The sequence below is a fragment of the Polyodon spathula genome, chromosome 7 (genome assembly GCF_017654505.1).
Source record: "Polyodon spathula isolate WHYD16114869_AA chromosome 7, ASM1765450v1, whole genome shotgun sequence".
Lineage (NCBI taxonomy): Eukaryota > Metazoa > Chordata > Actinopteri > Acipenseriformes > Polyodontidae > Polyodon > Polyodon spathula.
In genome coordinates, this window is record NC_054540.1 from 4541644 (window position 1) to 4557640 (window position 15997).

Below are 15997 nucleotides of genomic sequence, written 5' to 3' on the forward strand. Positions count from 1 at the left end.
ATTAATCTATACTGTGATATCTTTGCATGCAATTTTATACTTGGCTTGCTATTAAAATATTGCTCATTCCCAACCTTTTTCAGCTCTTTCATAATGCATTTGTTTGTTTGCTTGTTTGTTTGTTTCTTTATTTACTTCCCACTCCCACACACAACTACACTGCGTTCTCTAATTTGAACTTGCACCTTTTTTCTGCCTCGGCCCGGTTCATCATATGAGCCTCAGTGTGACGTAAGAGGAAAGAGACGCCATTAAACTGGAGAGAGAGAGAGTGTGAGAGAGGGGGTGTGTGTCTGATTGAGCCTAGCTTATTGACACCGGCCGTGTTTCACGCTGGGACTGGAACTATCGTCTCTTCGTTTCCAGTTTTAGATTTCAATGTCGGATGTGACACGCCAATTGGAATTTTGCTGAATTACCTTTTTTTTTTTTTTTTTTTTTTTTTTTAAAAGCAAGGACTTCGCGATGGCGGCTGGTGGAACAGGGGGCGGTAATAAAACGTATTCTTTTAAGGTGGTTTTGTTAGGAGAAGGCTGTGTGGGGAAGACATCATTGGTGCTGCGGTACTGCGAGAACAAATTCAACGACAAACACATCACAACGTTGCAGGTTTGTGTGGCTTTTGTGTATGCCGGACTGGAAGGGGTTAACTCACTGCGTTGTTTATCTGATGAATCTGGCAATAGCGGTAGCCTGCTGCTTCTGACATTGGAACCGCCCAGGTTGGGCCTCGAAATACACCTGGATTGATCAGGTGGCGAATAGGACTGTGGAAGAAGAAAGCAAGCAGGAGAGTACGACTTTTTGTATTGATCAAGCGTGTATACTGGAAGCCACACTCCTACATTACACCACAACGCGTTTTATTTCACTACACTAGATGGTACTCAAATATAAAAATGCATGCGAAATAACGGTGCCATTTCCCAACTATGTAGTCTCTAGAGTATGCGTTGTTATTTAGTATCGTGGATATTTTCCAGTGTCGTCTGCGAATTACGAATAGTAAAATAAATAGTTGATCGAGTAAGGGCCTTTACCCATATTATATTATTTTGTGTGTGTCCATGGAGTAAACATCTTATCGGTACATCATTAACCATTTTGTTGCCAAAAAAGCTCAGAGTGACTTGTTACTTGGAGTATAATTTATGTTACACAAATTGTAGAAGAAAGTAAGGCTACAGTAATTTAATGTGGAGGACTCTCTCTTAGTATTTGAGGCACATTTTTACATCACAAAGGAAACTATGGCTGGTTCAGGTTTGCTCTTTATTAATAGCATCATGTCACTGTTTATTGTTATTGTTTGTATTTATTTAAATAATAATAATAATAATAATAATAATAATAATAATAATAATTTAATAATATTATTATTAAGTATTCAGATCTAGAAAATTGCCTGTACCCTGTCTCTTAAATTGCCTGTACCTGTAAAGGGCATCCAGTAATTCACGCTGCTCCACCTCTCAGTGTGAATGGCAGTTGCCTTAAAATGGACCTACCACACAGAGAGCTTAATGAGAAAGCTCTGTAGGCATTGGCGAGGAAGGTCTGGCAGTCATTGTGTGCCTGCAATACTGTATGGAGATCACTGCTGCAGCTGTTAGAAACTCAGTCTGATACGTGTGGCGGCTGCCACCCTTAAACCTGTACAAACTGCACACTAGCTGCCTTTTCTAGCTAAAGTCCATTTGTTTGCATTAAGAAGCTGTAGACTGTTTAATACTCACTGGCCCATGGCAGGAGACAGACAGCCTGAGGGCTGCGCTAAGTTGATGGTTTTTTTTTTTTTTTTTTTTGTCCTGTTGCTGTTTTTTCTTTTTTTTTTTTTGTGGATCTCAGTAATTCAGAAATACTTTATTACAATACATGTAATGGCAAATGTTTCAGCAAGACAACGTTGAATATATTCAGTTTATTTTAGTACTTCTGTATGTGAGTGTGTAGTGTTTATGGATAAAACTCGGGTACTGTCCTGAATTCCTATTTGAATCAAATGCATAATTGTTTTATTCCTTTCAGGAAATGTGACGATGTGTTTTTGCACTTGCTTCAAAACAGGGTCCTAAAAATTGCAAGTGGTTTTCTGTGTTTCCAATGTAAAAACCCATTCCTGAGCAAGCCTTGCCAAAGAGCATACACGCCTCATGCCCATTATTATTATTATTATTATTATTATTATTATTATTATTATTGTAGTCAGTGTTGATAGATCTACCTGTAGCGCTTCACCACAAACTTACAATTTAGAATCATCATGATGTAGGCCTTTATCCACAAAACACGCCAACTTTAAAGTAGGCTAGGCTTTGTTTTAACTTCAGACAGTAAATGAGGGAGTTGTGTGAACAGGGCCCAATGCTTTTGCCTGGCTATTTAGATGCAAAACATTGGCATGATTAACAAAATGCATTGGGTTTTAATTGCACAAAAAACCTCTGTTACAGTAAGCAGTTAAGATGTATCCCTTAATTTGTTTTGAGTGAATTGGTAAACTCACAGTTATTGCTTAACACTTTCGTTGATTGCACAAACACCTCGTGGAGGCAAATCCTGCTTTTGTAGAGCCTGTAGTTGTAATATAGGGGCTGTAGGCCCTTTGTTCTGCATAATTGTGAGAGGGAGCCCACAGTGACTGCTGCTGTAGCTAATGGGAGTAATTCATGGGAGGGAGTAATAGAAATATCCCCCTAAAACAGTGTGGATTTATATCACCTATTTTGTCCTGACATTTCATCTTTTTAATGTCCTATTCTGTATGTTCTGAATCTGATTCGGTATTGCTTCAGCTTAGATCATTGTTTTCTATGCTTACAACTACCCCTGCAGAAAATACTTCTAAAAAGAGTCATCGGGGCTGAATACAGGGCAGTGAGTTGGGAAAGCATAGTAGGCTGCTTCACCCATAGGTGCCCTGAAGCCTGTGCACCCCTAATACACTTCCACACAATCAGCTTGTAGGCGTAGTCTTTGCTGGAGTAGTTTCAGTAGTAAGCATGACATAAATAAAGTATCTCTAAGTAGGAGGTCTGCTTTTAGATAAGGTTTAGGATCATTTGATTTTTTTTTTATATATACTGTAGGTTAGGGATCAATAGCTAAGTGTGCACCAGATTGGTAGACGTTAAAAGACTATCAATGTATTCATTGATTTTTGCTCCCATGAGGAAAGGGTAGTCCTGCAGCAATTATAGATTTAAGGTTAATAAGCGTCTTACCCCAAAACTGGATCAAACTGCAGGTTACAGTAGCAATCATGGTACAGAACAGTTATTAGCCTTTACTATTTTATACATATCGATCATTTTATTACAGTAGCAACAAAAAGTCTGACTTGATTACAGCCAACAGTTGATCATTATGAGGAAGCAGTTTCCCATATAATGTACATTAGGCAGAGCTAGTGAAGTGTGTATAACGTACATTGTTGTTGTAAAAAATACATGCTTTGTACAAGGACATTTGTGGCTAAGTACATATCTAACCAAATACTCCACACTGTACAGTACATTGCTGCCTTTTCCTGACAGGTAACTAGGCTTTTTAACATTAAATAGAACATGACATTCCAAGTAAATGAATGGCAGAAAACCTCACTAAGTGATTTGCACACCGATAATAAAACTTTCTTCTCTTGGCATTCCACAGTAATTGGATAACGTGGGTGCAGTTTGGAAATAGCCCAGTAATATTCCTCTGCAGCCTCAGAAGATTCTGCTCATGCTGACAGGTTTCTTATTTTCCTTTCGTTTTTGGAAGGATGCCTCGGCTCGGCTGTAGTTTGAAACCTGAAAGGGAAGGAAGTGTAGTTGCTTTTTTGTTGAAAGCATGCTTGTGCAATACTCATCTCCAGGCTGAAAGTTAGTTATCCTAGAAGGACATGAAGGATGCATGTACTTCCATTTAAAAAAAAAAAAAAAAAAAAAAAAGTAAAAGATAAATATTGCCTGCTATTGTGCCTTTCTTTTTACATTCGTACTACCCTCTCCCCTCCCCTGCAAGAAGTGAGCAATGCAATACAATACAATTAATCTCAAGTCATTTAGTAAATAACTTGTGAATGATGTCTCAGGGTTTAGTTTTATTAGTTTTACAGTTTGTAAATGGTCATGATGAATACACAGGACCGAAGCTACAGTTTGACTGACTGACTGCACTGCAGAAGACTGGTGAAGAGGTCTCTGGTTTTTATCAGAGCTCTTTTTATTTAGTGACCGTGGGTACAGCATAATGTGTGTGAATACGAGCCTAGACATCATTGTGATTGCGTCGACCGATATATTGCAGGGATAGCAGACATACAATAAGAGACACTATTTGTAGTTTTAAAAATAAAATACAGCTACAGCATACAAATGGCTTGGAGAAAAGTGGGAATGTCAGGTTGGCTGTACTCTCAGCTGGTGTTTCTCAGAGCACACAGTGGGCATTTTCTCCTTTTTGTTTTGGAAAATACTCTGTTTGTTTGGATTAGGACATATAAAATGCAAATAAACATATTTGGATCACGTGATAAATTGGCTGAAGCAACGTCACAGAGGCGGGAGGTGCAAATCCAGAGGAAACCAGTCCAATCCAAATTCATAGTGTTCTCTTCACAAATGAGAACGCAAATCTTATTAAGCTGCTTTTTATTTTTTTGCTAAATTACCTTATGTGACATAACAAAATGTTCCATAATTCAGAGACTCTATACAGCAAGGATAGTTTACACGTTTTCAGGGTATTGGCGCAGCAAAAGTAAATCGGCAAAAGCATCATTTCACTTTTAATTTGTACTTCCCAACACTTGAATGAAATGTAATAAAGAAAAGCCAGTACCTGTCATACAGTAAGAGAAATCAATCACCATACGAAAGTAAACATGTCCTTCTCCTTGGCTTGTGTTTTTCAGGCACAATGAAAGTGGATCGAACTTGCATCAAAAACACAAGCCAACTTAATAGAAACAATTGTGGCAACCATGACCCCAACCGATTTTACAGTTGTGCCTATTTGCTTGGTGCTGGCAAAGGTTTTCCCAATGGTTTCTTAAAACTTGTCTTTGATATTTTCACATTTTCAGTGTGTGTTTGTTTCAGATACAGTAAGCAGACAGTACAGTACTTGCCAGACAGAAAACAGTAGTTTGCTGCACGGTGATGTGTCTACTGTATACTGTAAGTTACTTTTTCCACTAAAGAAAAGTTACAATATTATATGCATTCGTTCTAGGAAATAGCTAGCCTGAGTGGCAGTATTTGGGTTACTGATTACTTAAATTTTAACACCGCCCAAAAAACCCCAAAACATACAGGCCCCATGGTTTGAAACTCGCACAAGCCCTGTGCACAGTGCTTGGTTTCAGAACTACCTTCAATTAAGTATATTATTGAAATGGGAGTAATTGCCAGGTACACACTGTTTTGTTTTTGAACAACAAATAGTTTATTTCGAATTCTACCCATGTTATCACGGTATCATATTGTGGTTTTGAAGTCTTATCTTTTTAGGAAGTGTACCTTGCTGCCCTCTCTTGTGATAAATTAGAAACGAATCTTTGATCTTGCAGCTGTATGTGACACTTATAAAATACATTTCAAAGTGCTGCAGACTGCAGACTTCAGTATGAACTCGGTTACGCCCAAGCTTGTGGCCATTGGTGTTTTTCTGTTTTAAGACAAAGCACTTCTAACTAAGATTGTAGTCCAGGCTCTTGGTTCTGTGCAATGCTCCTGGATCTACCAGCGTTTCCGTTAACTGGTAAATACCCTCCGGAGATGCTTTCAGGAGCTAGTTGACAGGCAGAGATGGAAGATGTCCATCAGTTTGACTGGCAGCAAAAGGTCTGTGACGAGCAGCTAGAAAGAAACATTGACTGTCACTGACGAGAAAGAATGAGTGCGCCTCTAGACTACGCCCTTTTAAAGGCACAGGTAATCGAGTGATTCGGCAGTTCCTATCTTAGCGCATGCTTTTTAAAAAAGCAAGTCACCGAAAGGCCGATTCAGTCCACCCCCTCCTTTCGTTCCTCCTGGAGGGGAGGATCTCTTTATTTTGTTTTCATCCATGATTCTGATTGACTGTGCTTCATGTGTTTCTTGAAATGAAATTACAAAGCAAGTTCATTTTTATATTTGTGTAGTTTTTACATTGGAGACCCCTGCTCTATACTGTATCCTCATCCTTTTTAAGTGAACATCAAAGTGAATTGGAGTCCATAACACTTCCAGAATGGCTAAATGTCTGTGTGTTAATGTAACTGTAGATTTTGCATTAGAGGGACACGGCATACATAGGATACAGACCGTTAAACTCAGTCTTGGCATCCAGTAAGTGTGTTAAATCGAATTAGTCCTTTTATGATGTACAGGGCTAGGTAGCTTTTATTTTTATTTGAGGAAATCGTAATGAGCATAAAGTGGTCGGCTTGGGTTTCAGTTTAAAATCGTTGCTTTAGCTTTTTCCTAGAAAAACTGTCAAAGTGCCTGTTCCTTCCTAGGCATTGCAAGCTTTATACATAGCTATCTTAAGGTTGAATTTCAGCAGTGGTAAGCTCTTTTTTCTGGCAGTTGTGTGTGAGATTAACCAAGGTCAAACACACTTGTGCTAAACCAACACAGGATGACAATACGTCAGTACTGTGCTTGACTTCATGTTTATAGTTTAGCAGTTCAGGTATATTTATTTGTTTATTAGTAGCTTTTGAAAATGAGTCCTACTAATTGATAAATACTAACATCTATTGTATTCTGTATTATTGTACTGTAATCCTCAGATTTTGAAGATGTGCTGCTTTTTATAAAAATTCTGCTGCACTATTCTATCTCTGGTCGTTATGTGTTCTGCTTGTCATGTGGTTATTTCATTCCCCCCACTTCTAAGAACCCCTTGTTTGTTTAATAAATGAAATAAGACGGGACCAGGCACAGAATCTCATTACCTTGTGCATCTTGTTGGTTAGAGTTATGATACTGCTGTCCAAAAGGCTAGCACTGTAATTCAAAAACCTTGCAATTCACATGTGATAGTATTTGACATGCTAAGATCCCGGTCTTATGATGTGCTTTGGGTAATGACTTGATTTATTGCACTTTCGTGCAGTATTAATAAAGTAGATGGAAAATATATTTTATTAGTGGAATTAATATTTATACAAAACAAACTATTTTACGCTTCTCTATCTTCGTGGGTCACTCATACTTTCTTCCCTGTAAAGGAAGAGGAGGAGAAGGGGCGAGTTATGGATGTGTTTTCGTATGTTGTAGAGCATACTTGGGTATGTCCGAGGCAATGCTGGAGCATACAGTATGCAAAATAGGAGGCCTTTTCTAGATTAAAAGGGTCCCTGTACGGTTTGAAACACTGTGTGTTACATTTCTTGTATGTTGGTTTTGATCTGCACGGTAATTTATTTAAGAAGTTATCTATTCAAATCTTTTCACATGCAATGATGAAATTAAGGGATTTGCTGTACATATTTTAAAAAGGCCAAACTACTGACGTTTAAGAAAAAATTAAAGATACTGTTTTGGCTAACATTCATTAACCCAAACATGACCGCTCTGGAAAACAGACATGCGAGCACTTCACTAGTGTTTAAAGCAGGGGTGTCCAATCACAGTCCTGGAGAGTCATTTCACTCCAATTGAACAGATAAAATGATGTCATTAACGTACTTCAGGGTGTGGATGGAGGTTTAATTGGTTCAATTAAACAGTTTAGAACAGGGCTGGAACAAAGACCAGCAGTCGAAGGGCCAGCTTTGTCCACCCCTGGCTTAAAGCCTCAGTTGTTTTGGGATCTCATTTTTTGTTTTTTGGAGCTCACCATGCAATATAATGCAAGAATAACAGAAATCAAGCAGAAGAAGGATTGTGTGTCTAATGTTTGCTGTTGTTTTTTTTTTTTTTTTTTTTCAGGCATCCTTCTTAACAAAGAAATTGAACATCGGAGGGAAAAGAGTTAACCTTGCGATATGGGTATGTTTTTTGTACTGTTATCAAAGAGTTAACCTTGCGATGTGGGTATGTTTTTTGTACTGTTATCAATGAGTTATCCTTGCAATATGGGTGTGTTTTTTGTACTGTAATATCAATGAGTTAGAGCATTCTTATTTTCTTTTGGCATGAGCATGTTGGCATGTATTTCAATTAACTGTCTGGCATCTCCACGGCTGTTCGTCACCCTGCCCTGGACCATGAGGTTTGCATGTTGCTGCTGGTGTCTTATCTTGTAAATTGTTAATGACCTCCAGTAATGTGGAAGATGGTGCCTGTTACACCACACCACTTTTCCTTATAGGAAGATGATGCCACTCCACTTAGATGCTGGTAACCTACAGTGTTTCTTTTCTCTTTATCGATACAGGATACAGCAGGTCAAGAAAGGTTCCACGCCCTGGGCCCAATATATTACAGAGACTCCAACGGAGCCATATTAGTGTACGATGTCACAGATGAGGATTCCTTTCAGAAGGTACGGCTAGCCTCGATAGTAACACCTTTTATACCATTTTTGCAAAACCTAGATAATACAACAAATGCTTAAAGCCAGTATTTCTTAGTTTCAGTCCCTGGTTTTAACCATATTATGTTTAAAGTGTCTTTGTCTTATTCTGCTCAAGTAAGGATGAAGATACTAATCAGTGTGTTAAGATCTGCTGTTTTAACCAACAGACTGTTTTTGTGACTTATTTCGTTGTCCATATTGAGACAGTGTTACAGAACATACATGCAGTCTATGCTACCGTAGTATAATAGCATAATGGGCTGTTCTGTTAATAAAGCTAAAAAGTTAATAAATAGTTTGGAAAGTGACTTGCTTTTTCACTTCATAGTTTTCCTAAAAGCAAGAGCAAACTGTCAGTGACCAATATTAAGTAACAGATTGCATCGCTCAAATTGCAGTTTCTTTTGTCCAACAGAGTCTTTGTGTCTTTGTCTTGTAGGTGAAAAACTGGGTTAAAGAATTAAGAAAAATGTTGGGGAATGAAATATGTTTATGTATAGTTGGTAAGTTTTAAAATGACATTTCCTTATGCTTCCTAGTACCATTTGTTGTGGATTTTTTTTACATTTGTGGATTTAACCCTTTAAGGTATAAGGGACATATGAAAAAAGATCAGTAAAACATAAGCCCTCCTGAGATGTGTAAACATCTCGTGTATATCTGTGTGGAAATAAGAATTTCATGCGACAGTTCAACTTGAAACTCATCATAATGCAGTTTCAATCTTGGTTGGTTGAAAGCCATTATACTGTTTTATTTTCTATTTTGTAGGTAACAAAATAGACCTGGAAAAAGAAAGACACGTATCAGTACAAGAAGCAGAAGGGTAGGTGAATTCTAAACATGCATCATTGAGACTATTTGGAATGCATCAGATATTCATTCAGTGGGGTTTTTTTTTAATAGCTTTTGATACTGTTTTTAAATAATTTATTCCCCCCCCCCCCCCCCCCCCCTCCCATTCAGATATGCAGAATCAGTTGGGGCAAAGCACTATCACACTTCAGCCAAATTGAACAAAGGAATTGAAGAACTTTTTCTTGACCTTTGTAAAAGTAAGTTAATGCCTCAGGTATGTTTCTGAGCATTTTCAGTGATGGGGACTGGTCTAGTAGTTGTAGCACAGATCAGCAGACAGATGATGATTTTATTTATAGCTGTACTACTGGAATTTTGACAAACCATAATTGATTGATTGATTTATTTTTAATAGGAAACCGAAATCAGACTCTCTTGCTGAAGTCATGTAAACTTTTTATCGTTGGCCCTTTGTCCTTGAAAACCAGCTTTACCCCAGCGTTTATTTTTGTACTTTAGTTACCACTGACTGATGTATGTTGTAATTTCATATTAGAAATTAATGTTATTAGGATTTATTCAGCTTCAGTAACACATGTGACCTATTATCCAACTAGTAAAAGAATATTGAAATTAGGAAATGGAGAATCGATTAGGCCTGAATATAAATCCACTGGGTGTCTGTTATTTTTGTAGTGTTTTGGAGGTTCCTGTAAAATGCATGTATGTGGTTGTTGGAGAGGCATACTGAAAAGAAAGCAAGGGGAAATCCATTGCATATATTTAATTTTCCCAGATTTTATTATTTATTTATTTATTTATTTATTTATGAATTAAATCAACAGGAATGATTGAAACGGCACAGGCAGATGAGCGAGCAAAAGGTAATGGCTCCAGCCAATCAGGAGCAGCACGACGAGGGGTACAGATCGTGGACGATGAACCCCAGAGTGCTGCCGCTGCGGGTGGAGGCTGCTGTTCATCCGGCTAAAGAGTCTTTGCCCCAACACCCCCTCCCCATCCCTTTCCATTTACATGAAGACTGCCCTGTTCAAGGTCACATGTTCATTCACCCAACAGAATACAATTAACAGTATTTTCATGTAATCCCATTTATAACATTTAAGAGACTTTTGAAAGTGCTAAACTAGTGGAGTGTGACCAATGAATATGCAGTTACGCTACTGTTAACAACAGCAATTAAAAATGGCCTTCTGCCCCGCGCCAGCCCCTCCTTATCAATTTTATTGTTTAATGACGCAGGTAATGCGCGTATAGAAATGTAAGAGCTTGTTATGTTTTTCTTTTAAATCAGATCTTTATTATTTAATGTTAACTTATGTACATGTTCTTTGGAAATGTATATGTTCAAACCCTTTTATTGTTGTGGTGAATTGTGTCACTTCTAAAGTTTCAAAAAATTATCATGATTATTTTTAATTTGGTAGATATCCAACAATCTATTTTTTTTTTGCACTGGCTCGTCACTATCAATGCTTTGTTATACTGTATTTCACAGTGTACTAACTTGGTGTGTGTGTGTATATACAATTGCAATTACAATATATAATTGCACAATACATATTAAATATTTTATCTGCTTTTACAAGCTTTGGGGAAAGAGTTGCAGGTGTAGAAATGTGTACATTATTCTTGTTAATGCTTGTAAAATGAAAAGAACAGTTGGTGAAAGCACACATTTTGGAATTGTAATGTAATCAATTTTTTTGTTTCTCTTTATTTAATTACATTCTTTGAAATCTCATGTGTTTTGTAATAAAACACATTGTCATTATTGTAAACATTTCTGTTTTGTATTTATAAAAAAAAAAAAAAAAAAAAAAGCAATCCTAGAAGCATTTATAATATAATTTTGGCTAAAGCATTAGAGCACACTGCAGGGTTTACTAGAACCCAATTTCTTTCCCTTTGCTGTATCTCATGTTCTCTGTGCTGGAGGTATGCTTTATTTACTCACACATAATGGAGGATATACCCGCTGAAAGCTGAAGGGTATTCTGCAACTCTCACGATCTGTGATAAAAATATAAGGCAAAAGAGAGGTAAGAAACAGAGATTATTTCTTATTTAATAATGAAACTGGTGTTTTTTCATTAGTTATCAGGTTTGTTTAAGTGCCAGGGAAAATTTGTGACAGCAGTTTTGCAAAGTGCATGGGCATATACTACAATGCACGAAGAGGGGATAGACTTGATAATGCACTTTATTTATTTTTCTTAATATCAAAATAATTGGGGGGGCCAAGGTTGGAACATTTAAGAGTATATTTTGTTTAATTATACTTAAATGTATGGTTTTATCCTGTGTTTCAGTATTATTTTCTTGTTCACTATAGGCTCTCTACAGCAGTATGTTTCTTAGGGCCCTTTCTGTCACCTAGTGGTTTTCCTGGAAAAGGTGGAGAATAAGAAGAGAGTTAAGTATAGTGATACTACAGGTACAACCCAAATTGCAATGTGAAACAGAGTACAACTCAAGAGCATACTATTTTGTCATGATCTCTCTCAAAACGATCGGTTAGGTTAAAATCCCTGATAACTATTAACTGTCTAATAGAAAAGGTGCTAGATTTACAGTATATAGTCTCATTCCTTGAACACATCACAAAATATAGGATCTGGTTGAAGACTAAAGCAACACGTAGTGGTTTTCATATGAAAATGTTGAATTTTGAAACTGGGCCGTGTTCTTCTTGGAAACCTTGTAAATCAAAAGCCCAGCATTTCCAACAAACCGTGAAGAGGATGTGTGATCACCCAAGAGTAATCATATGACAAAACTGAAACGTAATGTAATGCCAGTTCTTTCCAATGTATATTGTTGAAAAGACAGTGTTGGTATTTTTGCCTCCATTATAAATCTCTAGGTAATAACCATTCTTTTTTAACCATATGTGTGTGCCATATATATATAATTTTGTTTTTTTCTTTTCTGAACTGCACAGAGAGAATCGTTTAAATGTACAGATATGGCCAATTAACACATTTTGCTTCATAAAGTTACGTTAACATTGAATTACTTAGCTTTGTAGTTTCCCATATACATAATGAAAAATTGACAAAAATTGAACAGTGACATTTGAAAATCTAACATGAAATACTGTTATGGCTTCCAGTGGACTAAAAATATCCAATGACTGCTGTGAATAGTGCAGCTGGAAACAAGGGAAAGACCTTGTGACAACATGGAGAGACAGCTGACAGGAGGAAAGAGACCCCATTGGGGCTGGCAAGGGTTAGCTACCCTGGTCGGCAGTATCTAGCTCTGTGCTTTCAAAGGTAAAGAGGATGCTGGAGACACCCGCCCATGGCTCCTAAGAAATTAAAGAGAAAAATACCCCTAGAGTCTGTGAGAGCGGGGACGGAAGATGACTCAGTGTTGGTCAGTCGAATGAAATCCAGCGACAGGAAGCAAACCACAGTTAGCAGGAGATCAGCACCCCTGTCATAGACGTGAGGAGGACTTGCGTGGCTACAACTAGTGATGAACCTAATGATCCTTGCAAACCCGCTCAGATGAACCATCGTAAGAGAGAAAAGAACCTCAACGGGCACAAGCCTGGCGTTAAATGGCCAAGAGCTTGTGAGAAAACTGCGTGGGACACAGTAAACACAGATCTGTTTTACTTTGGAAAGGTTAAGTGGAACAGTTGAAAAGAAGCTGGATAAATTTGGGGACGTCATCTACGCATATGGAAGCGAGAGGGTTGGAATTGAAAAAAAGGAAGGAAAAAGTACAAACTATTCCTGGAAAGTCTAGACGGCAGCAGGAGATTGAACGCTTAGAGAAAGGAGGCAGTTGAGGAAGCAATGGAAAAAAGCAGAACAAAGTCACAAGGAGGGACTCAATCTGTTACAAAGGGTGATAAAAGATAAGCTTGCAACATTGCGCAGAGCTGAGTGCCTACGGAAACGCTACAAAAAGAAAGAGCATGCGAGACCTAACTTTTATAAAGATCCATTCAAATTTGTAAAGAAGATATTCACCATCGAGAAATATTACACACTAAAATCATCTAAGTTTGAGCCGGAGAGATATTTGGAGGAAACACATACAGATTCAAAAAGGCAGAAGCCTATGTCAATTCCTTCAGATATTCCACCTATCAATCCACCCGAATACCAAATGGAGGACTCTGCACCTAACTGGAAAGTAGTAGAGCAAGCTGTGAAAAAAAGCAAGGGTATCATCATCTCCAGGGCCTAATGGAGTTCCATACAGAGTATACAAGAGTGCTTCTGGAGTTCTACGAATCCTGTGGAAATTGATGAAAGTGGCCTGGGAAAAACAGGTTGTACCAAACTCTGGTGCTTTCAGTTTGGTCTACTGCCAAGACTGCTGTGGCCACTGACTGTACAAGGTTTCCTGACAACAGTTGAGAAACTGGAAGCTTTAATCAGTTCATACATCAGGAAATGGTTGGGAATTCCATGCTGCCTCAGCAGAGTGGGACTTTATGGTAAATGAATACTGCAGCTACCAATCTCTGCTCTAACTGAGGAGTTTAAGTGCGCCAAAGTCCGATTGGAAATGACATTAGTAGCTAAGGCTGCCCTTCGAATCAGAGATATTATGAGGCAAGTTCAGATGGGAGAGTGTGGAACAACTCAAGATCGGCTGACAAGACCTGTGGACAATGGAACAGTGCAGGATCAGTTTCCTCATCAGATTAGCATATGATGTTCTCCCATCACCACAGAACCTAAACCTCTGGGTGGTTGAGGATCCCTCATATCATTTGTGTTCATTACCTGCAACATTTTGATAGGATGTGAGGTGGGCCTTAGCCAAGGACGTTTTACTTGGTGCCATGATGTTTGGCCTTTAGCATTGGAAGACAAGCGTAACCTGACCAATAAGTTGCCACTAGTTCCATCAAAGCATTACACACAAAAGGCAATATTCCTCTGTCCAGGAGAAAAACCACCAAGAAAAGGTGTTAAAACCAAGCCTCGCTCAGGAGAACTGGAAACTGCTAGAGACTGGAAGTTGGTCAACAGCTTATTTTTCCACCTGAGATTGCCACCATTAATCTTCAACCAGACATTGTCTTGTGGTCTGGATCAGCATGCCTTGTTCAACTGGTACAGTTAACAGTACCATGGGAAGATACTGTGGATGAGGCGTATGAGAGGAAGAAACTTCGGTGTGCTCAACTAGCTGCTGAAGCGGAACAGCGAGGATGGAGGGTCCGGGTTTACCCAGTGGAGGTGGGTTGTCGAGGATTTGTGGCACACTCTACAACCCGGTTTCTCAGAAACGTCGGGTTCAGTGGCCAAGAGTTGTGTCGTGAAGAACAGCAACTGTGGCTGATACGAAAAGATTCTGGATGGGGATCTCGAGCACAATAGAAAGAAAGCAACTCTGATGTACAGGTAAGTAAGCTGGGCTGAGCTGAGTGGGGGATAGAGGGGGGTGATGCTGGGAAGCCAGAGTCACTGTTGAGCCCTCTTGAGGTGTCGTGGGCTAGTCAACGAAACACAGAGGATGGAAGGTGCCCACTTGAAGACCCCAGAGATGTACTCTACTTAGCTCAATTCAGATGGTTGTCATGCTGATCCACAGGAGATACCTCACTGGGTTGATCCCCGGAGCCAGCAACGCAGCCGTTGCGTGTGCTGATGCGCTGGGGAGGCAAAATGAGCTGATCCCTGGAGCCAGCATTACACTTCAGCAATCAACACCAGACAGAAGGATATCTACGTCATCAGATGGAAAACAACGCAAATGGATGGAGATGCAGATGGATCACATTAGTTTACTGCAAAGCTACATCTTAGTTGATGCTTATCTTGGCGAGAGCCGAGTTCAAATCAGCATGAAGTTCAACGTCTACGCTCATGTAAGGGAAATCATAAATTAGGTTAATGTAGTTTTTTATTTGTTTTATTATATCTCAACCCTAAAATTCTAGGTGATGCAAAACTGTTACTATACAACATTAATAACCTTTTATTTATTGGATCTCCAAGAAATATCGCCTTTCATCCTTTATTTTAGCTGCAGCGTTGGTAAATTCAGTTGGCAAGTGGTATGGTAGGTGTCTCTTTTGATTCAATTCATTTTAATGCTGGATTGCCATATCTGATCATGAGATTATCAGACTCCTGATCTGCTACCATTGCTGACGTCTGTAGGATAGTATTCACACATAAAACACTCGGCAGCGTTTGAGTTCACATCCCCAACCCTGCTGTGTGCGAGGTCCTGCTGTAGTGATGGAGGAACGCCCCAGGTGGCAGCAGTGAGCTAAAGCAATGCTTACTGCTTACAGTACAGTCAGCAAGATTAAAAACATCAGTCTCGCTTATGATTGTGACATTATCAATAAAGAAGCAACAAGTTACCATGTTTCTGCTTTACTAGCATTAAAACTGAGATACTGATTAATAAAACCTAAGTGCAAAAGGTTTCATGTTTTTTTTTATTATCTATTATGTGTGTATTATTTACAAAAAATATATAAAAGTATTAGATAGTAATAGATATAAAAATGTAAAATGAACACCCCTGTATAGTTATGCAGGGTGTTAAGTAATATGTGGTGAGTATTACTATAGTAATACAATCCTTAGTTTACAAAACCAAACCAAAACTTGACCCTCTAGAAGATGTATTTGTTAAACTTAAATTAGGTAGAAATAAGGAATTGACTGTTGGCTGTCTATACAGAGCCCCCTCC

At 38.5% G+C, this 15997-nt stretch overlaps 1 protein-coding gene across 1 annotated transcript; it reads left to right on the plus strand.

Annotated features, from left to right (window-relative positions):
- The first annotated feature begins 252 nt into the window (after positions 1-252).
- On the plus strand, positions 253-10675 carry rab21 (RAB21, member RAS oncogene family). The gene is made up of 7 exons (XM_041254240.1): positions 253-609; positions 7908-7967; positions 8356-8463; positions 8936-8999; positions 9268-9322; positions 9463-9551; positions 10140-10675. The coding sequence occupies exons 1-7, from the start codon at positions 466-468 to the stop codon at positions 10283-10285; spliced, it is 666 nt and encodes a 221-aa protein (XP_041110174.1). The 5' UTR covers positions 253-465; the 3' UTR covers positions 10286-10675.
- Positions 10676-15997: the final 5322 nt, after the last annotated feature.